The sequence below is a fragment of the Halichoeres trimaculatus genome, unplaced genomic scaffold, assembly GCF_033239565.1.
Source record: "Halichoeres trimaculatus isolate MK-OKI-2021-1 unplaced genomic scaffold, fHalTri1.1 fHalTri1_scaffold_6, whole genome shotgun sequence".
Classification (NCBI taxonomy): domain Eukaryota; kingdom Metazoa; phylum Chordata; class Actinopteri; order Labriformes; family Labridae; genus Halichoeres; species Halichoeres trimaculatus.
Window position 1 is genome coordinate 35,672,013 of NW_027437184.1, and position 22,840 is coordinate 35,694,852.

The 22,840-nt window shown below is 41.9% G+C and overlaps 1 protein-coding gene across 1 annotated transcript in view; it reads left to right on the forward strand.

The window, feature by feature from the left end:
• Positions 1-22,840, forward strand: part of clmpa (CXADR like membrane protein a) — a 132,076-nt gene that overhangs the window by 101,877 nt on the left and 7,359 nt on the right. Inside the window, exons 2-6 of the mRNA XM_074672978.1 lie at positions 12,440-12,597; positions 12,938-13,136; positions 16,488-16,655; positions 16,815-16,937; positions 21,000-21,141. Of these exons, the coding sequence (XP_074529079.1) occupies positions 12,440-12,597; positions 12,938-13,136; positions 16,488-16,655; positions 16,815-16,937; positions 21,000-21,141 (790 nt within the window). The remainder of the gene's footprint in view (positions 1-12,439; positions 12,598-12,937; positions 13,137-16,487; positions 16,656-16,814; positions 16,938-20,999; positions 21,142-22,840) is intronic.

Below are 22,840 nucleotides of genomic sequence, written 5' to 3' on the forward strand. Positions count from 1 at the left end.
TTCTGTATAGTCCTGATCATGAGCTTTTTCACACTGTTCGCTCTGTTTAGTTTTTTTTCTTTTTATCTTTTCAAGGCTCTGTTGTTAAACTTCTGATCCACTGATAAACATCATTGTTTGAGTTCAAAAGAGCTCTGGGGGTTGTCTGGAAAAGCTTGTGTTTGCCAGAGATTGAGACTTCATTTCCCATGAGCACTGGAACCCACTGTCTTGAGGACGTGACTCTTACCAAACCCAACTGTTTTGGAGCGCAGATCTTCTTTTTAGCTCTACTGTTCTTTGTTCTAGACAACTTTATCCAGGATGCAAAGCGATGAGGTTAAGTCTTTATATGGAGCTATTGTTTGAAAGGTGACAGTTAGGCTCCAGTGTCAACCATCACGACAAAATTAATCACAGAAATTGTTTTCAGCATCACTACAAAACTTTGCTGGCTGGTGTGGTGTTGTCATAGAAACTATGTGCCATAAATCAATTCCATCCGACCCAACCAGACATGTGCTCTTTTCAGTGGCTAACCTGCTTTCTGTTTTTAGTTTCTTGCTCCTATTTCTTCTTGTTGCATTTCAAAGCTCAACTTCAAACCTTCTTCTGCTCCATCAGCGCTGAAGAGTTCTTTTCATTTTTTTACCCTTGCGTCTTAGATTTTGTTTATAAATGTGGGTATGCTTAAGGCCTGAACCACATGTATATGGATATATTCCTAAACGCACATTTTTCTGTCCGATTTGGCCTCTCAACCACACGAACACAGCGATTTCACCCACATAAACAGAGATTTTTAAAAACGGATAAAAAAGTGAAGAAATAAAAAATGATCCGGTTGAGTGGATCCGTGTAGTGGTGTTAAACGGAGCTGGTGTTGACGCGATGACGTCAAACGCCTAGCAACAAGTAACTGTAGCAACGGTTAATGCCCTGCTAACCTGCCACTTATCGGCCAGGCATGGCATTGCAGGCTTCAGATTCGATCGTTTTCAGTTTGGCCTCTTCCTATGGACAGAGATATTTCTGTGGTGTGGATGAAGATTTTTTTTTAAATGAGGACAAAGATATCTGATCAAAAAAATATCCATATACATGTGGTTCAGGCCTAAATCAGCATGCGTGTATGAGCTGGTCTCAGTCTCATCCCTCTGATTTCATAGAAAATGGAAAGAGTTGGAGCTATCTGGGTGAAGATAGAAATGTTAGAGCTCCCCCTGGTGGCTGACTCAGGAAGTTCTTCATGCTCCCTCTCCAATGTTAACAGGTGGTCTGTGAGTTAAACCATTCATCTACAACAGAGGAGGATCATTTCTCACTCAGTTTCTGGTGCATTAACACTGGAAAGTCAAGTCTTGTAAATTTAATTAAACAGATTTTTTTTTTAATCTGACACATTCTTAAACAGTTCTTCCACCCATGTTACAGAGATGCAGAGAAACCTGGAGTAGTTTATTTTTTTTAGAGATGTAGAGTAGCACGGGTCACATTACTCCTGCCTCAGCTTCACCTGTATGTCAGCAGGCCGTCTCCCAAAGATGGAGGCTCCTAAATATCCAGCCAGTGGGTCCACCCCAGCACATATGGACACACTTTCTGCTCAATGAAATCATCATATCTTCACTTCCTCTCCATGGGTGGAGCTGTTGTTCACTGACAGTGAAACTTTTATCCCTTCTGGAGACTCCAGGATAAACTCATAAACTTCCCTCCTTCCACTTCCAACTCGTCATCTGTGTCCTGACGTATTTGAGCTCGATCAGGGGAAGAGCTCCTCTCAGCAGAGGGCTGACGTCAGATCCAAACATGAGCTGCAACACTCGATGGGTGTGTGTTTTCTAATGTTACTGAAACGTGAGTGGAAGACAGCTGATGTTTAGTGTTGCAGTGATCCCTGTCATACTCACAGTCAGCGCTCAGGACTTAGCAGTTAAAGGTTTGTGTTGTATATTGAGCGGAGAGGTCGATTCTTTAAGCAGCTGTTCTGAAAACACTGAGGAGGCTGAATGAACACTGGAGGAAAACTGTTGTCTAACAAGTCTAAAAATCACTTCCTCAGATTCTACCATGAGAAGGAACAGAGACAGAGAGAGGAAGAATACAGAGACAGACAGAATGGAAGATGTAAATCTGGAGCCTGGAATAAGATACAGCTGATCAAATCAACTTTGTTCAAAACAACTGCAGCTGATTTTTTTATATCTCTATTTAAACGCTAATTAAACATTTTTATTGTCAGGGAGAGGAGGGACAGATCCCACACATGTATCCTCCAACCACCAGCTGAATCTCCTCTTTCTTGTGTTTCAGACTCTGTCAGATCTTACAGATCAAACTCTTGCAAACTGTTCACAGCGGGAAATTAAAGACACCTCTGAGGGATTTACAGCTGTAGACAAGAGCACAAGTATCTTTAATAAACATACTTCTACCCAGAACCTACCATCCATATCTGAATATCAATGCTGCAGCATGTTGATGACATCATACAGGTCATCCAAAGGTGTATTTGACCAAAAAGGAAGAATTTTTTTTTCCCAAAAGTAATAAAAATCCCTTCAAATTCTGAGTTTATCCAGCCTTGTAAAGATGATGATAAAGTAATGAAACAATGTCTGGTCCGTTGATCTTGAACCACGCATGAGCACAACCAGACACTTTACAGCAATAACACCTGCTTTACAGCATCTCTACGGTAACTCTCCAGGGACATACAGTTCAAAAAGGCAAAAACAAACAAACAGTCAGTTAGCTAAGCATTAGCAATTGCTTCAGTGTCAGCAGTTTGGAAACGCAGGGTGTCCGTTAAGTCTCTTTATGCTTAAAAAAAAATATTGATTAATTTATTGAACAAATATGTGCAAATTGTTTCAAAATGAGGAGTCGTCCACTCCTCCCTTTCTCCAACTCTGTCCCTGTCTCCATAACTGACAGTAGATCTCTTTCACACTTTGTTCTGTAGTTTCTCTGAGTCTGTTTATCTTATTTTGTTTTAATAAACTGTGACACGTCATGCCTTTTCTTGTGGAGTAGACATTTTTTAGGGGTTCATTCAACAGAACTTATTTCAACAACAGGAAACCTGGAATACACAAATACAATGTAATTAAAAACCCTGATAACTACTGAGTACACAGAACAAACCTGATTAAGATGTCTCATCAATTGACCTTGAGGCATATTTTTAAATGGTAAAGAGACTTTTCAATTTTTTAACACCTGTATATCAGAGTAGAAAGTGAAAACAGCTCAACAGCCAGGGCCGGCCCTAGCTCAGCAGGCGCCCTAGTTGAAAGACAAAAACGCGCCAAATCACGCCCCCCGCCCTCCGCCCTCCGCCCTCCGCCCTCCGCGGCAAACACTCAAACATATATACAATAAAATAAATACATAATAAATTGTGAAGATAAACATATTTACATTCTTTATTACTTCAATGTGCACTAAAACTTTACAAACAGAACTTTTGTGAAAATAAAAACAATACAGCAAATCTTAAAACTTTTCAAACCAGTGCAATTAGCAAAAAATGCACATCATTGGAATGTTTAGAACCATAATAAAAATTTTAAAAAAGTAATAACACTTCCAAGTTTGTTTTCATTCGTTATCAAGAATACTGTAAACAGATGGTAAACAATCAACAAGTACTAACAAGTCCAGCAATAAAAGGGCCAAGTCGGCATTGGTCAGACATCCCTCCTCATCTTTTATTTCACGCCAGAAAATGAACACCGAACAGATGTTTATTCACACCCCCACCAGTAGGCGGCCGCCTAGGTTGCCCATGCCAAGGGCCGGCTCTGCCAACAGCCGTGACTTTATGCTCTACCATCAACTCATGAGGATGTAGCAGTAAAGCTGCATTCAGAACTAAAAATCTGATACAACATTCAAAACATAAAACACAGTTAAGTAACAGGAAAAGCTTTCTGCTCAACCAGCACGATCTGTGCTGTAAAAGATAATGTCCCTGAGAGGGTTTAAAGACCAAACAGAATAGTCTTGTTAATGTTTAATATGTACAATCGTAGAGATGCATCAGGGATCACACACTGTCCTGTGAGAGCTGTGTTCGGAGCTGTCCTGTGTTTAGGTGTGCTGAACTGCTTCCATGCAAGTACAGAGGGTCTGATACAGGAGAGCAAAGATAGAAAAGAGTGATTTTATTCCACTTAGGATTCAAGTTTTCCAACATGTTTATGATTGTTAGACAGTATAGCCTGACTGATATGACTTCAGACCAGTAAACATGCACACATGCTGTGTCTCATTAATGGACCAATCACCGCTGCTGCTGTCTATGATGTCATATCAACCTACACTAATGTTGGGCAGGTCACACAGGTTGATGATACCTGCAGCACGCCTACAGTGTTGAGTTGAGACAGCTGTACAGTCTGTTTCCTGTCATTAGTCCCTGGAAAAGGATAACATGTGGAGCTGTTACAATCGAAGCCCACAAACCAACCGCTCTGTGGCACCAAAGGGTGCTTAACCCAGGATAGGACAGCAGAGACGTCACATTAAGCTCAGCATTTGACTTCTTAATCAATTCACACCGTGAAGGAGCCCTGAGCTCAAAGCTGGACACATGATGTCTGTGTGTTTGTTGCATGGTGAGGGATCAATAGAACACACAGTTACAGACGATGGAAGCGTTAAGTTTCTGATAGCATGCTCAGGCCACAGATTAAACATTTAACCAGAAAGCCCCCCCACCCCCACCCAGAGGATGGGACGGCAGCAGCTGTAGCTACAGACATGAAGGATGATTCACTGTGAGTGCCCGCTCCCCTGCTCCTCCTCGAAGTTTCTGCACACTCCACAGAGCAGCTAATGTGCAGAGAGACAGGTACAGCAGCAGGGAGGAGACACGTCACAACACATGCATATTAATAATACTCTGCAAACATCTCCAGCTCACTTTGTACGCTCACTCAGCTCCACTTTACTGAAGTCATCCCTGAAACAAAGTTAGCCAGAGCCTCAAACCTGATCCAGTTCCTCTGGTCTGTGGTTGGTGCTGGAAAAGGGTCCAGAGGCTTCATGTTTGCTCAGCAGGTCACAGATTGAGTACGTGTTGGTTCAGGCTGTGTGTGGTTTTCATGTTTGTGTCATGTGATGACTTCATTTTGGTGCAGTGTGCTGGGTCACTCTGCAGCGTGCGGGTGGGGGAGAGAAGGGGGCAGGTAGCTGGTGTTTATTAAATGCACCTTGTAGAAGCAGCAGGATGCTGTCAGCTTCCTCTGACATTGTTTGGCTGTAAAAAGTGAAACGACTGCTTTGTGCCAGAGATGTTTTATTGGACCCAGAAGAAGAAAAAAGCTCAAACTGTGACAGACTCAAACAAAATTAGAGCTGATATTCAGAGGAAGGACTCCATGATTCCTCAGGTCAGTGTAAAAAAGAAAAGGGTGTAGTGTGGCTGTTTTATTGAGCACAGATGTGTTTGATCTACCTATCCAAACACTCTTAATGAACTGAACTGTTTACTTTGCTCAGTAAACTGCAGAGAGGGACGGGGTGGAGACCACTGAGGTCATTAGCTCAGAGTCATGAACACACAGCTGGAGCTCATCCAGTCACCTCTTTGTTCTCACGGATGGAATCAAGCAGCGGTGAAGCTGACGGGTGGGTGTGTACATTTAGATTTTCTGAGCAGAACAGAAACAATGAGCATCCATCTGTTTGCTTTACACAGACACAGCTGAGGAGCTCTGCTGCAGAGCCCTCTGATTGTCATCACTTCTTCTTTTTCTTCTCCTCCCAAGCAATCTGCAGTCTGTTTCATAAATCAGAAAGGGGTGTCCTGACAGCATTTTGGCTGCTGGTCTGATCTGAATTTTTACTACGGAATATCTAGCGATACTGAATCCGAAGCGTGCAGCTGCACACTTCTTCTTTTTTGGGTTTAAATGGTAATGAGTAAGAAATAGAAATAAACACAAAAATATGTCTTGAGCTTATTCTTTGTAACTTATTCCAGGAGATTTAGTCTTATTTTTTAATGCTCTCCAGGGAGAGAGACCCAAAACTGTGTCTGTATCTAAGGAGCCCCTGAACACAACTCACACGAAAAGGTGCAACAAACGCAAATCTCATGTCATCTTTTTGCACCTTTGATTTAAATCTTTATTCTGCCACAAACCAGATAAGATGATTGACTAAAGTGATGATTAAAAAATAAATACATAGATTTAAAAAAAAAAAAAACCCAACCAGGTCTTATGATCAGGATTGGGGTTGCCCTAAAATCAAACAAGTGTTCAGGTACCAAAGTTATCAAGGACATCATGTCCTCCTGTTGTTATTTTTTTAGTGTTTTTTTTTACTAAACTGCTTATCTTTTGTTTGGAAGGTTAAGAGAGAGACTGTAGACTGACAGGTCTAAAGGTGGCAATACACCAATGATCTGATCTGTGACTTGATGTTGTCTGTGGAGCACAAACACTTCTTCTGTTGCACCTTTCAGTCTGACTGTCGGTCACCTTCAGGCTGTCCTCAAACCATCCACACGCATTTTTTATTCATGACAACGTGAGCCTGTCTTTAGCTCAAACGTCTCAGCTGTCACACCTACAAACCCTGTCCCCTCTCTCTCCTCTTAGAGACCAAGCACAGACGCAGATTCAATCCAGAGTGTCTCTAACAAGCTTTAACTGAGCCTCAAAGATCACTTTTCACCAGCTCACTTCTACATCAGCGTGAAAATATCCCATATGAAATAAGTCATACTTCACAAAGAATGCATTGGCCTTAAAGACTGTCTAATGCTGTGGGTGGTTATTGAATCATAAGGAGTTCCTGTCTAAATGTAAATGACCAGTTTCAGACATTATGAAGCTGTTTGCGATGCTCACAGAGACCTGGCCTGCAGCCTCTCAGAGGCTCTGATCAGGAGTTAGAAGTCAGAGGATGAAACAGAGGAGAGCCACCAACACTTCATCCTCATCTGTCATTAAGCAGCAGCTTTGATGGCTCACAAACAGATATCTGACAAACTTTACCTGCTTCCATCCTCAAGTCATATATATATATATATATATATATATATATATATATAGATAGATAGATAGATAGATAGATAGATAGATAGATAGATAGATAGATAGATAGATAGATAGATAGATAGAAATAGATTGATATAGATATAGATATATAGATAGATATATAGATAGATATAGATATAGATATACACATATACACACACACACCTACAATAATAATATTCACACCTGTAATTATAACATACCCAGTTGGTAATTCAAGTGTACACACCTGTAACAGTGGATATTCATCTGTATTAATAGTATACTCACCTGTTTTACTAATATACACACCTATTTTAACTAGGGATGGGTACCTTACACATTTGAAATGATACAGTACCAATTCCGGGTACCTGGCAATCAGTATTGGTACCGAACAGTACCTAATTTTTGGTGCTTTTGCGTGTTAATGTGATAAAAAAGATCAATTTTTCTGATAATAAAATGTAAAATATTATAAATCTAACATGTTTATTCTTACTATATAACCTTGTAATGCTGTGTTCCTGTCCAGCATTGAAAATCACCTACTCCTCTACTTCCTCAAAGTCACAAGGATGGATTTAGGTACCCAAAAATGGTACCTTTGATTTTACCTGAATCGCTACCATAGACTGCATAAAACATGGACGTAGTCTCCCCGACGTCCCCCGCCTGTTTCTGAAACGGAAAATGAAGCACATCGGCTATCATGGCCATATTAGTAGTTGTAAGGGCTTTGTGTACAGCTATAGGGCACCTGTCAATCACTTGACCCCAAGCTGTGCTTCTGATTGGGCAAGCTTGTGATCTTAATAGCCTATGAAGTGCTGAGTCAGAAAAATTCACCCCCCGTACAGTGTGGGCTTGTGGTAAAACTAACGATTCAGACAGGACCTAACCCTTTTTTGAACCAGGCTGTAAATAGGTGAATTTCTGCTTTGGAAATGGCTTTTTTTGGCTTGGTGTGTATGTGACTCCATGTACTTCCTGAGCCAGCCTTAAGCGGACACTCAAGAAACAGCAGATTTTAGTACTTTTTACAGAATTCAGTCGGTACCTAAAGAAGTACCTAATTCAGTACCCATCCCTAATTATACTCTTATACACACACCTTGATAACAGTATACCCACTTGTTATAGCAATGTAGAGACCTGTTTTCTTAATAAACCCACTTATAAAAGCAGTGTACACGCCTGTTTTAATAATTTACACACCTTTAATAACAGTAAACACACCTTTGATAACAATGTACACACATTTGATAACAGTATACACACCTGTTTTAACTGTATAAAGACCTGTAATAATAATATACACAACTTTGATAACAGCATATGCACCTGTTATTACAGCATACACACCTGCATTATTTATTTTAATTTGATTCATTTTATTGTATTTCTTTATTTTCAGACTTTGTAGTGTCACTTATGGATGCCTCTGACATTTGAGAAACACTGAACATGAAATATTAAAGAACGAGTACAATCAGACAGAAACCCAGTGGTTAGACATCAAAGTCCTAAATCTGCAGTAGGGCCAAACTTTAATCTTTAGACTTATCTGGAGGCTATTCACTGAGTTAGGGCATCAAAGGGATGGGCACTTTAACTGAGATCAGTGGAAGCATGAGGGACTCTGGGACCTGGCCAGTCATGTAGGTTCTCTAAAGCCTCTTCGACAAGTTTGTTTGGTAAGGAGGGAAGACCAGGAAGGGCCTGGAAAAATATGAATAGTGATGTGGAAAGGAAAGGTGACCAGCAGCACCTCTTCTAATGGAGAACACAGTGATGAGCTGTAAATCTGTCTGAGTTAATGAACCTGAGAGCAGGATGATAAATAGAGTCTTACAAAGGGCTTCAGAGTTGACACTGTATAATGATGATAACTTACATTAACATGATCCAAGAGAGGCAAAAAATATTACTTTATGGACAACTGTCCCCGAGGGTAACTGGATTTATATCTGTTCAGGAGGCTGAGTATCTGTCGCAAATTACAGGCCAACATTTATTTGACTGACATTGAGAAGCAGTCTGAGGCTGATGAGAGCTTCTTGAAGATCATTTAAACACATTGTTCAGAATCAGAGCTTCAATACAGCGTAGGGTCACGGACATAAGGTGGAGCATGTCAACCACTCAAAGAGAAAATCAGGTCATGTGTTTAAATAGTAAACTGTAGGGGGCCTTAAAGCGAACCGTGTGGTGCACCTCCATCCATAAACAGGAATTCACACACACTGCATACACACTCCTACACACAGTTTACACACCTGCAGTGATGGTATACACACTATGTAACAATCACTCCAGTACATTCAGCACACACAGCACACACAGTGCAGCATATGTTTGACTTCATCCCACACACACACACACACACACACACACACACACACACACACACACACACACAAACACACACACAAACATAGACTCAGGGTTGTATCTTGGCTCTGGTCACCTTTGTGTCCATGCGGTGGGACATCAGAGCCCACACAGTTGATGAACGTCCAAAGAGCGGATGAATAAATAAAGCGGGGAACAATGCTCTGGCTCTGGCTCTCTCTTCATCTCTGGGTAAATCCTTTCCACTCTGAAAGGCCAGTATCACTGTGAACAGCTGTGCTCTGATACCCCCACTGGAGCTCACACATCCTCTTTGTAGTCTTTGTGAGTGTGAGTGTGTGTGTATGTGTGAGTGTGAGTGTGAATGGGGTGGCACTGTGGGAATAAAGACTTTGATAATGTTCACAGTTATTGGTTTTTCATACCTTCCTTTCACATGGTCACCATGCAGTGTGCCATTCAGTCAGCCTGTGCAGCTATCAGTTCAATAACCTGATGCCTCATATTTTAAACACATGCACATCATAGAAGGGGCACTGTTCTGTAAACCTGCATCCTTCGAACAGAACAGGGTCATTGGTTAAAGGGTTCTGGCATCGCTCACTGATAGATGGTCACATTTTGCCTTTGACTTCTCTTGTTTGATGTGATTACATCTTTATTGTCTGTAGATGAACAGAAGCATATGTAACCGCTGGGCCATATAGAGATACAGTTCGCGTACTTATAACAATAAAGGATGGTAAATACACAAGTAGATGTGCAGGGGTGGAAGTAAGAAATAACAAATACTTAATTTACTGCAATTGAGTAGATTTCTTCGGTACTTGTACTTTCATGAGTATTTGTTTTTAGTGTTTAATTTTACTTATACTTCAGTACGATTTACACCATATAATCTACTTCATTATATCTAAAATCACAAGTGTCCACTGAGTACGCCACCATCTGTATCAATATTTAAACCTTCCAATCTGCATAGTGTAGCCAGTAAGGCTGTCTGATGGTGACCGTGCCAATGGTGTAAGCAAAGGGAACTCTGCCACTGCAAGCACAGGTTTCTGGAGGTAATATACCAACAATGGTTGATAATTTAGGAGTGGCTGTTGTTGGAAAAGACGTGAGGTGTATGACATACATCTAAGTGTTACTTCTACTGTTTTCCCCACACTGCCTTGCAGGGTACCTCTAACTGGGTGCTCAATAATCTTCCCACACTGCGATCCTGACAGGGTACTTTTCCACACTGCCTTACAGGGTACCTTTTACTGTGCACTAAGTCATGTTCCCACACTGCGATCCTGACAGGGTACCTCACAGGTAGTTTGTCACTCAAAATGATGTCTTAGCTCTAAATTTATCAAATACTCAAACTACTTCTTGTTGGAGATGTGATGCTATCAATCTGACCAAAATACCTCAAAATTATTAATCTGGCTCCATTCTCCTCTCACCTCTTTCCGCGCAGTTCGTTGATGGGGAAGGATCAGGAGGCTTCCTGGTTCTCAGTTGAACACAAATTTATTACCAATAGGTAAAGAATATGCATTTACAGAGATCTCTGGTGCAGCCTCATTCCCCTGTTCCCTACATGTTGCAGATAGTTCATGAGACTGACCCTGACTCTCTCTCTCAGCACCAATATAAAGTCACTAACAGAGTTTCTCTAAGGAATGTAGGTTCAGTCGTCTTCCTATTGGCTCTCCAGGTGTTGTCCCCCTCTTATTGGCTGCTGGCCGTCCTCTGTCTCTGTCTGTGACTGGCATTCATCAAGTGGGTGATCAGCCCCCCTTCACTTATCTGTAGAGAAACTTTTAGACACACAAATCTCGCTTCCTTCCTTCCTTTAATTGTTTACCTTCCTCACTTTGACTGAAACACCTCAACTCTAAAAGAGTAATTACTGATTTGCGTTATTAGTGTTACACAGTTACTTCTTTTTATTATTGGGTATAAACATTAACTTCACTTGTGGTCACTCTCTACTCTGGGTGCTCCATAAAATCTCAGGAATCCCCAGCCCCCCTCAAGTGTCCTGCAATACATACCAAGAACAATGAGCACGTGTACAACCAAGTTAGTAAAAGCACATCTGTATAGTATTGTTAATAAAAACATGTCTACATGGGCTATATATTCTTTCACTGTACCTGGGGTAATTTTTCATGTACAGGGTAAGAACAGGAGACAGCCTAAAGATGCATGGGTTAGCCTGAGTGCTTTCCATCACTTTCTGAGATGTTGAATGAGCTACTATTAAGCCTGCATGTTGGAATAAGTCATCATGTGGAAATCAATGTCTCACTCTCTATATCTATAAATCAATCAATCAGTCATTCTATCTTTAGACGTTCGTGTCTTTGATCATTTTCAAGGTTGATGCGAGTATCCTTGGACTTTGCTGTCAAACTCTCAAACACACAGATACAGATAGATTATTTTTCAATGTTCCAAAATTTGTTCACACTTGTGACTTGATACAGCAATATATCTGCAAAGTTTAACCAAATCCACTCATTCATATGATGCTAAACAATCAAACATGAGCTGAAATTGTTGCTTATCTCTACAGAGGAAACATCCATCAAAGACTGAGCAGTACCATGACATCACTCTGACAGCGACATCTCATCAAATCAATGTGAATGTCTGCTGTTGATAATAATAAAATATTCATCATTTAAAATGTAATCAATACTCTGATAGATTTTGAGAAGAGTGCTGTGTACTTTTTACTTGAGTATTATTTTAGCACCAGTGCTTTTACTTGTTATTGGCAACAGCAGCTCAATTTTACATTTGAGGAGTCACTACAGGATGCTGTTTGTAAAGTTGCAAACACTTAATACATGTTGAATGTACAGTTTTGGCCAAAAACATTAAAGCTGTTGTGTGAACCAAACATCTGGAGCGGTGTTGTGGGTTGAGTGTTCTGTTACATATCTAAGTTCCTTTCATTGTCAGGTCACTTCTTTCCTCTGCCCCACACACTCCCAGTGAGACTGATGCTTGACTGGTTGATATGTGTGGCAGCAAGTGGTAACTCTGCACCTCCTGTGTGTCCACAGTTCTTCTGCATGTCCTGGCAACATGTGCCCAGACCGAGATGAAGAGGGTGGTTGGAGACAATGCCACGCTGCCCTGCCACCATCAGTTCTGGGCGGGGGATGACCCCACGCTGGACATCGAGTGGCTGTTTCTGAAGCCCACTAACAGGCAGAGAGTGGTGAGTGTCAAAATGTGAATACTCCTCTCTTCCAAAGACAGGTTTTAATCTGAGAGCTACCTTTCTGTTGGTTTCATCTACATTTTTAAAACTCAGTCTGGTATTCATCACAGGGAGCTCCTCTTGGGGTGTCTGTGAACTATCAGAGATACAAATTATACCAATGACTCATCAAATGAAAGTCTCACTTGAAGTGATCCAGAGGAAGGTTGTAATCAAGTGATAAGAGTATAATATTCAGTTTATATGTCCATCCAAAGGCATTCTGAGCATGTGTGGCGTGGACTTCCCCACAAAGAGAAAATCTCCCTCCCATCCCCTCTTCTCACCTCCTCATCAGGTCATCACCTACTTCGCTGGACGTGTTTTTGACCCCAACGAAGCGGAGCGAGGCCGGGTGGCCTTCGCTGGAGAGTACTTGAAGGGCGACGCGTCCCTGCTGATCAGTGACCTGACTCTGACTGACTCAGGAGAGTACAGCTGCAAAGTCAAGAACGGTGCTCAGTACCATTGGAGCACCATCAGCCTCATCGTCCTGGGTAAGACACAGAAACTCTGCTGTCACGAAGCTCCGGGGGTTACTAAGACTATCAAAGTGAAGTCTGATGATTTGATTCTCCTGCTGCAATGTGCAATCAAAGATTAGGAATAACGTTCTTACCCAGTGGGGTTCCTGTCTGCTAGGCTAACAAAATGGGACTTAGAAGTTGCTGCAGAGAGCAGATCTGTTGTTTTTTGTTCATACTGTTAGGACTGCTGGGCAATATGAGAGTAAATTTAGATCAGGCTGTGTCATGGTTTAATCACGGTATTTCTCTAATTTAGCATCGTGGGCTAATATATCCATGTGATTTCAACAGACTGTCAGAGGTCTGCCACTGCACCACATTCCCTCCTCACTCACGCTTTTAATGACTGTGTTGTTGCAATTCACAAAGGCATTCTGGGTAAAGCTCATGAGCTGTAGCTCTGCTGAAAGCTGGAAGGAGCGTTTCTGCCCTGTTACACCTCAGTTCATGGAAAATAATGGTCCCGGATCAGACAGCCATGATGCCAAATGCCCGACATATTTTACAACAAACTGTTTTTCTGATCTATGTTAAATGTTTTAAAACAGAAACACCTCCTCGCCTCCTGGGCACACATTATTCTTGTGCTTCACTGGTCACTCTTTCTTTATCCATCATCACTTGGTTTCTTAATTCTCTGACAACCTTAACCCCCCTACCAGCTGCTTAGCCGAGCTACAGCTTGCGACCCAGGAGGAGTCTGTCTGTGTGGAGTTTTCTTGTTCTTCCCAAGCATGTGGGGTTCCTCTCTGGCTTCCTCACACAGTGGTATTACGCTAATCAGGTTGATCAGTCACTCTAAAATTTCCCATAGGTGAAAGAGTGTGAGTCAAAAGTATTTATTATTATTATTATTATTATTATTATTATTATTATTATTATTATTATTATTATTTTATTTATAGAGCAGTTTTCAGTATGAGCCACAAAGTGCTTCAGAATAAAGAGTCAAAACAGGTTAAAATGAAAACTAAACAGAAAAAATGAATAAAAGAAGCGGCCAAGAAATAAAACAAACCCATAAGTTAACACAGAAGCAAACCAACAAAAACAAAGATCAAGTAAAATAGAATAAGATAAGAACAAGCTAAAAGATAAAATCACAAAATAAAAGGTTTTCTGTGTATAGGATTTGGATAACATTATCCTGATCCCAACAGGGGGCAAGAAAGTGTGAAGAAAACTTTTAAACTGGTTAAATAATACAAAATTTGTATTGATTAGAGCATATACTTTTATTTTGCTTTACACCAGACTTGTTAAACTGTCACAGTGACAAATTGGACAAAGTAGACATAGGCCACTGATAAAGCCTTTCATTAAAGTAAGAATGAAATAAAAATGTTCTTGCCCCCATTAAATAATCCCCCAAACAGATTTTAATAATAAACAAAAATAATAAATTAAATTTTTCAGTCATTTGTCACAGTATGTTAATTTCAAAGAAACAATCATCAGAGATGAACCTGTCAAAATAATTCCTAACAACTGCATCCCTTAGTCAACGTCCAGTCAGTCCCTCATTCTTTACAGAAGGCCAGAGGTTGGTCCGGTTCTTCAGCAGGTTCAGGTGCATCATAAACATCACCAAAGGGAGGGACACTGAGCCTGGTAGCCAGGTTGTGCAGAACAATACACTAAAGTGTGATGTGTATTATGTTTTCCTGAAATTCTTTATTTTGTTCACTTTTGGTCATTTAGCCTTTTCTTCAATTCAATAAGTTTTCAAAATATCCACACTGTTTCCGTTAATGAATAATTGTTTTTTCTATGTTCTGGCTCAGATGAGGGCTCATAAAAGAAAAAATGAATAGAAGTAAATGTTTCTGTTTCTGTGTTTTATTTCAAAATCAGAAACTCTTAAAGTGAGTCTTGGCTCCTCTACCTGTTGGTTTTTTACAGAGCTGGTAGCCCACATCGTGATGCGTGGTCCCATTTAGAGCTCAGCTAATCTGGATTTGGTAATCTAGAAAACTGTGTATCCAGATCAGGATGATCCAATCCAATGTTGCTTTGAAAACCCGTATTAAAACTAAGACGGATTACCTGATCCTGGATAGCAGAAAATGGTATTTCCAGATCTGGGATGTTCTTTGAACAATCACGGAGTATCACTTTGAGGCCCATAGTGATGATCCATCCTTGCAGGGCCTCAAAGTGACACTCCGTGATGGAACAAGTTGGGTCCTATCACAAGGGTTAGGGCAGAAATTACCCCTACAGCAGTGTTTTAGTGCAGCAGAAGCCCAGGGTGCACGCACCAAACACCCCCTCCCTGCTCCTCTGCCGGTTTCCTCTGCACTCAGACGAGGCCATATTTTACTTGACACAAAAACACAAATAAACGGACTCCCACCGAAAAAATCTGATATCCTCTCATCGTGTCGTAAAATGGCGCTACCTCTGCTGCAGAGCCACAGCTGCCTACGAGGCGCTTAGTGTATCAGTCCACACGCGGCGTGCCAGATATGAACAAACGCAGGTAGTCTGCCAGGACGAAGAGACATGATGAGAACTAGAGCCTTATTTAGCGGTGTTTTTGTGTGAGTGTAACGCGCTGAAAATTCTCTAAATATAGCGTGAAAGCAGACCGATATCAGATTTTTTTGGTGGGAGTCTGTTTATTTGTGTTTTTGGTCAAGTAAAATATGGCCCCGTCTGAGTGCAGAGGAAACCGGCAGAGGAGCAGGGAGGGGGTGTTTGGTGTGAGCGCTCTGGGCTTCTGCTGCACAAAAACACTGCTGTTGGGGTAATTTCTGCCCTAAACCTTGTGATAGGACCCAATTTGTCCCATCCCGGAGTATCACTTAAAATGTGATGAAAAGAATCTTAAAATCAATCCTAAAGCAGCACACAGTGAGTGCAGGTTAGCTAGAATTGGAGTGATGTGAGCACACTGTGTTTTTTTTTTGTAATCGCGACAGGAGAAGATGAAAGCATGCTGGGTTTTCCAGATTTTTTGTCACATGATGAACTTTACTTTTGCTATATTTCTGACCTTTGTTACATGTGGCTCAAAGCACAGGTCAAAAATGATACCCAGGTTTATGTTTTGACAGAGTGCTCAGATTTTTAATGATAATCTCTCTTTGTTGGAGGGGGCAAAAAATGGTTTCATCTCAGTTCTGGAGGTCGTCACTTAATGCGAGGTCACACTGGCCATCTGAACCGGGCTGTACTCCAGCACAATTACGTTGTTCCCCTGCTGGCCAGTACAGCCCACAGCCACACCAGTCCAATGTGAAACAGACTTCAAGCACACTTTATTTTCCATGTGTGTATGTTTACAGGGGTTGTGTCTCTTTTCTGGTGTGTTTGCAGTGAAGCCGTCGAAGCCGCGCTGCTGGATGGAGGGTAAACTGCTGGAGGGCGCTGATGTAAGGATGAGCTGTAAGTCAGCAGATGGCTCGGACCCCCTCCTCTATAAATGGGAGAGACTGCTGGACAAGGGCAAGTATGTGGGCAAGCTGCCTCCACTGGCCCTCATAGGTGAGTCCAGTGACCTACTGTGTCTATAAAGGTCATCCCCTAACTGTCTTTTTCTAACCACCGACTCCAAGCTGATCTAGTACATCTGAAGCCACACTGTAAGACCAGAGGACCAGGTCTCAGTCATAATCCCTGTTTCTTCTTTGCTGGTTCCTTCAGATCTTAAAAACCCAGAGATTGTGACGTTGAGGAACCTGACCAAGGACAGCACAGGAGTCTATAAATGCACAGCCAGCAACGATGTGGGAGAGGAGAGCTGCACACTGGAGGTCAAGATGCACTGTGAGTGACGGCAGAGTTTCACCTGTTTCATTTCACACCAGCTCTCCCTCAGTTACAGTATCTGACCAGTAAACGACCACGCACACACACACACACACACACACACACACACACACACACACACACACACACACACACACACACACACACACACACACACACACACACACACACACACACACACACACACACACACACATGCTGCCTCACACTGCTGACATCACTGGCTGGCTGAGGCTCATATATTTTCTGTTGAGGTTTTGTTGGCTGCATTTCTCCAGCTGTAAACTCTGTTTGACACCAACACTGAGCTGAGCATCCAGCCGGTCGATAAAAGACTGAAAAAGTTCTCCTCATCTCAAACATCCTCTCAAAATGTCTTGCTGTTTTATTTATCTGTTAGTCTGAGGCAGCGTGTGACACAAGTGAAGGTGGGGACAAGAAGCTGACAGTTTTGAGCTTCCTGTGGGGCTTTAGTTATACCCAACGATATACTGGTGTAGGGAAGACTTCGAATTAAAATAATGAAATAGTTCCATTTCCATTACACCTAGAATTTTACAAAATTTAAATATAACAAAAAAAATGGTAAAGCAAACCCCCTAAATTTTGAATAACTTCAGTGAAGGCATCAGGAAGGCTGTGAATGATGCTGCCATTAAGTGCAGGACTTTTTTTTATTTTATTTATTTATTTATTTATTTTTATTTTATTTTTATTTTAATTTTTTTTTTTTTTGGGGGGGGGGGGGTCATTTGCCCGTGTCTTGTCAATGTGAATGCTCACGTCTCCCATGACAATCAGTGGTGTGCCATCATCGGGGATGTCAGAGAGTAACAAGTCGAGTTCTGAGACAAAGCTATCCAGATGACCCCCTGGTGGACACAACCAGAACATATACTAACTTTGACGCAGTAATTTTTAAAGCACAATATTCAAGTGCTGTGTTGTTGCTCAGTGGACAGAGATCGGTAAAATTCCAACTGTCTGGAATAAGCATGCCTGCACCACCTCCTCGTCCAGCAGAGCGAGGTGTATGACAGAATGCTGAGGACACTGAAAGCGCAGCTGGTGTCGCTGTGTTTTCTGGGTAGATCCATGTCTCAGTCAGAGCTAGGACCGGAATTTCTGGGCCCGCCAACGATAATCAATTCAGCAATGCATCGCTCTGCGGGGCTTGCATGATTCGACATCGATGCGGCAACGTCACATAATCAATCATATGTGTCAATTTTTTTTTTGTTAACTTTCAATTACATCAGGGGGCTTCTCCGGAGTAACGTTACGATAACGTAAGCACACAGCCCATTGTGCTCCAGAGCTCTGGCTTCGGCTCCATGATAAGCAGCCGCGTCCCGCAGCAGTGCTAAAAATAGCAGCAGAACAGTACGAGAGCTGGCCAAAGAGGAGGAGTTGGGAAGCCGAGTGCTAAAAGACACCCCTAAAACTTTGAAAGCGGACAACTGGCAACATTTCGGATTCTACAAAGTCGATGCAAAACTGGACAAAGCTCACGTGGTGTGTAAAACCTGCCACGCTAAAATTAAACATGTCGGCAATACAATGAACCATAAGAACCACGTTCACCGTTGGCATCCTGAGTTGAATTCAAAAGTAAAACCAGTTGAGCCATCCCAGCCAAAAATAGACGAGTCACTCACGTCCATGTTGTCGTCCACATCAGAGAGAGCGAAGAGGATCACGCGCGTGGTGGGATGTTTCATAGCGAAAGATCTACGACCATATTCAGTGGTAGAATGAATAGTATTTTTGGTCTACAATTTAATTTATTTTATTACAAATTGATGTTTTGCTGTTTGCAGCTGATTTAACTGTCTTGTAAGTGTATTTCACAGCAACAATACACTGAAGGGGAGAATTCTTCCTTCTTTCATACTCTGCCCTGATTCCTCACTTTAAGTGGCTTCCTTTCCACAGAGGCTAGCTATTAATAAACTTTGTTAAGTTTATCTGACTACTTGTATTTACTCATGACTGATAAAAAAATGAACCATGTTGTTTGCAGTAATATAGAATTAGATGCATCACAATGCATCGTAGAATCGAATTGAATCTTATCGTGACCTTGCCGAATCGAATTGAATTGAATTGTTAGAGCAGGACCAATGCACACCCCTATGAATTTCTGAGATTAATCATTGAACTGATAAATTCAGTTTTGTTTCCTGCGGACTGACAGTTCCAGAGGCCAAAGGTAATCGAGGCTACTTTTGTATCACATTTTAAACAGGCGGACAGGTTTTGTGGATTTCTTTGTCTGTGAAAGATGTTTTTTTTTTTCTGTTTCCCATAATGACGGGGATCTGTGAAGGGACCATGATGCAATAGACTGTTTTAAAAGTGACAAGAAAAGAGATCCAGACAGAAGCAGCCAGCCAGTGTTCTCGCTGGACTTTTGCAGGTAGACTCGCACCCAATGTGGTCTTCACCAGAGTTGGGTATATAACTACAAGTAACGAACGTTACAAGTAGTTAAATTACTTTTGATAGGAACAAGTAGTGTAACGGCACTACTCCTCCTAGATTGGTAGTTAAACTAGAGTTACAAATGAAACGCTACAATCGTTACTTTTACAATGACTGCAAATAGAGCAACCAAAATATTATTATTTAAGTGGAGTTCATGGATGGAATGGTGGCCATACGAGCAACTACTCGCTGTCTCTTCCGAGTCAGGGCTGCTGGAACTGTCACTGTAAAATTGGTTGCCTTATATAAATCTGTGCCCCACTGACAACACTGCACTCTCTCCCACTGCAAATGCCCCTTTTAACTGTTTTTGTATTTTGTACGTGCTTTGACAATTTAAACGGACGTTTTCTCGTGTCAATAAAGCTCATTAGAATTGAATTGAAAGAAATGCACACAGACCGCGCTACTGCCATAAGACACCAATTTGCATGTAACATACACTTCTGGGGCACTTCTGTAGTCAAGTCAAAATAGTGAACAGCATGGAGGAGGACAGAGTCAAAGCGGCGAATGCTGAGCCCCTGGCTAGAAAGAAAACAAAGTTTGAGGGATGGCGATATGCACATTATTTTGATTTTGTAGAGCAAAAGGAGAAGAACGTGACCGTAAAATGCAAGTTATGTCCAGGAAATAAGAGGCTGAATACTGCATGGAATATAACCTCAAATCTCTTGAAGCATCTAAAGATGTATCAGGGGGATAAAGTAGTGTAACTTCTTTACTATTTCCATGGAGTGATCAAGTAGTGTAAGGCACTACTTTTTCAAAAGTAGTGAGTAATGGGTAACTCTTTACTTTTTTGAGTAACGGATCCCAACTCTGGTCTCCACACAATATGGGCTAACACTCAAGCAGAGTCTGTGCACCTGTATACCTGGCAGAGTCACAGCTGTTCCCACTTGGCTGATGGGACTAGGCTGGACTGCCACTGTCTGGTTTCACTTGTCAGTTCAATAGACGGTGTGACCCACGTCAGCTGACCTCTCCTATTGTACCTGAGAGAGTGACTGAAACTCCAGTGAAAGAGCACTCGACGACCTGAGTCCTGACGCTCCAAAACAACTTAAGCTTAAACTTGACTCACCTAAACTGGCTTAACCTTCTTCAAACTAAATTCCAGTGCTTGTTCTCATAAAACAGATGCTGATTGATTTCATACAATAGATGCATGTAACGATACATAAACCTACAGCAGGATTTAAAGACAGTCCAAAACAAAGATGGCGGCCTTCAGTTAGCCCAATTAACTGAAAGGGACAATCACATCCCGTAAAAGTAATCTGGATATCACAACCACAAGAAAATCCTCCTGATGTTGCAGAAACAAACAGATTTTCACTGGAAAGCTCCAAGTCTGATGCAATAACTGGTGTTTATGGCGAGTCTGTGCGTCGTAGTGTTTTTAGTTTTTTAGAGACTAACCCTTACATGAGACGGCTTCCACCTCTGAGGAGTTTATTTTTATCAGTTTGTTATTTCAGGGAACTGAGTAACACAGTGTGTGTGTGTGTGTGTGTGTGTGTGTGTGTGTGTGTGTGTGTGTGTGTGTGTGTGTGTGTGTGTGTGCAGATGTCAGGGGGATGGGTGTGGTTGCAGGAGCAGTGGTTGGTGTGTCCTTCGGTGTCCTCCTCATCATCCTCATCATCTGGTTGGTGTTTCGCAAAAAGGAGATGAAGAAATACGAAGAAGAGGAGACTCCCAATGAAATCAGGTTGGCTGAGTCACGGGGGGGGAATGTTTTCTTCTAATGATAATGAAAAACGTGATCAGGACCCCGACTCACACACTGACCCACAGCTAGACGTGCAGGAAGCTGTTTTAAGTAGGGTGGGCTTCCAACTACATGAACAAATGAGTGACGTGATTGTATTTTTTTCCTGCTGTATAGCACATCGCCATTCATTAGGCTGCTGACTGGCTGCCTTAGACTTCACACAAATAAAACAAAAAAGTTTCAAATTTTAAATTCAATTTTTGAATTTTTTCATCTCTTTTTTTTCAATTTGTTTCTCCATAAGGAGACTGACAGTAATTCATCTTATGACAAGAGCAGACCAAAACAAAATCACTTTGACAGCAGTAAATCATCCTTGTTTTAAGAGCTGTCCTTGGTGCTGAAGATGCAGAAACAGTCAAGTCGGTCTAAACTCCAAGGGCTCTGATTTCATGGCGCAGCGCAGGGGGCGCAAGCCTGGCGCAACTTGCGCAGTGTTAATTTCGTGCGGCGCACCGCCGTGCACTGCCAATTTGACAATTTATTAGACCGTCTGCGCAGAGATGGGTGTGACAGCTCACCAGGGGGAGTTGACGGCGCACCAGGGGGAGGTGTCAGCAGATTCATGTTGGCGCAGTGATCATTTCGTGCCAAAAAAAGAGCAGAAAGTGCGCTGAAAGCTCGCCAGCTCCAACCTGGTCTATCCAAGGCGGAGCGCACCCTCTGCAGCTGTAATTTGGTGACGTGTGCGCACATGTCATCAAAACCTCAGAGGCAGGTTTCCAGAGTGTCAGGCACATTTTAATGCAATAAACAATCACAGAAGTCACTATTAAATGTAACTGTCTGAACCAGCATAAACATTTGTATCTATATTAACTGTCCCGTCACATCTGATGTCAGATTAAAGCTGTTTGTCATAATGGAAAGTTAACCTGACGGCAGCTGGAAGTTTGATGCACATCTTACAATTAAACAATAAACAGCCTTAACATCTGATACTGAGTATATATCTGGCTTCTCTCATTTCATTTAATTCAAAGAAAAGAGGGAGAGAAAAGACAAAGAAAAAAAGAGACAAAATAAATGTATGTCACTCAGGATTTACCTGTGATTTCCCATATTTCTCTGTTTTAGTCTTTATTTTTAACGTGATCTAAAAAGATGGAGTACATAATTGTAAGGAGGATGAGGCGGAGACACCGGGAGAGTATACAGTATATCACCAAAGGTTCTGCTATTTGGTGATGACAAACCAGGAGTGCAGGTGGATCAAAAGTATTCTGAATGGATAAGCCAGCTGTGTAACTGTCTCTTCATTTTTTACTCCTATTAATGACAAAGGAACAGATTAAATCTGTCCCGGGAGCTGGCCACACGGTGCTACGCTCCATGTTCTCCGATGAGCCCCGCTGTCTATCGTCCTGCTGCAGGGACAGTGGCTCTGACCGTCTCCACTACCGGGTCTTTCCAGCATACTTTCAGTGAGTCGGGGATCAGTTAGACCAATCAGACGCTGCGCCTCGGCCAGAGCGCATTTAAAGGCGAGAAGAGCCGCTCGTTTGATTGGTGAAAACAGCGCCTTGCTGTGTTAAACCCACTCACGGCTTTTCTCCTCCCTCTCTGCCATTTGCGTGGTGGAAAGCGTGGACGCGCTCCTCTGCGCCTTGACTGCGCCTCTCTTGGCACTGCAGGG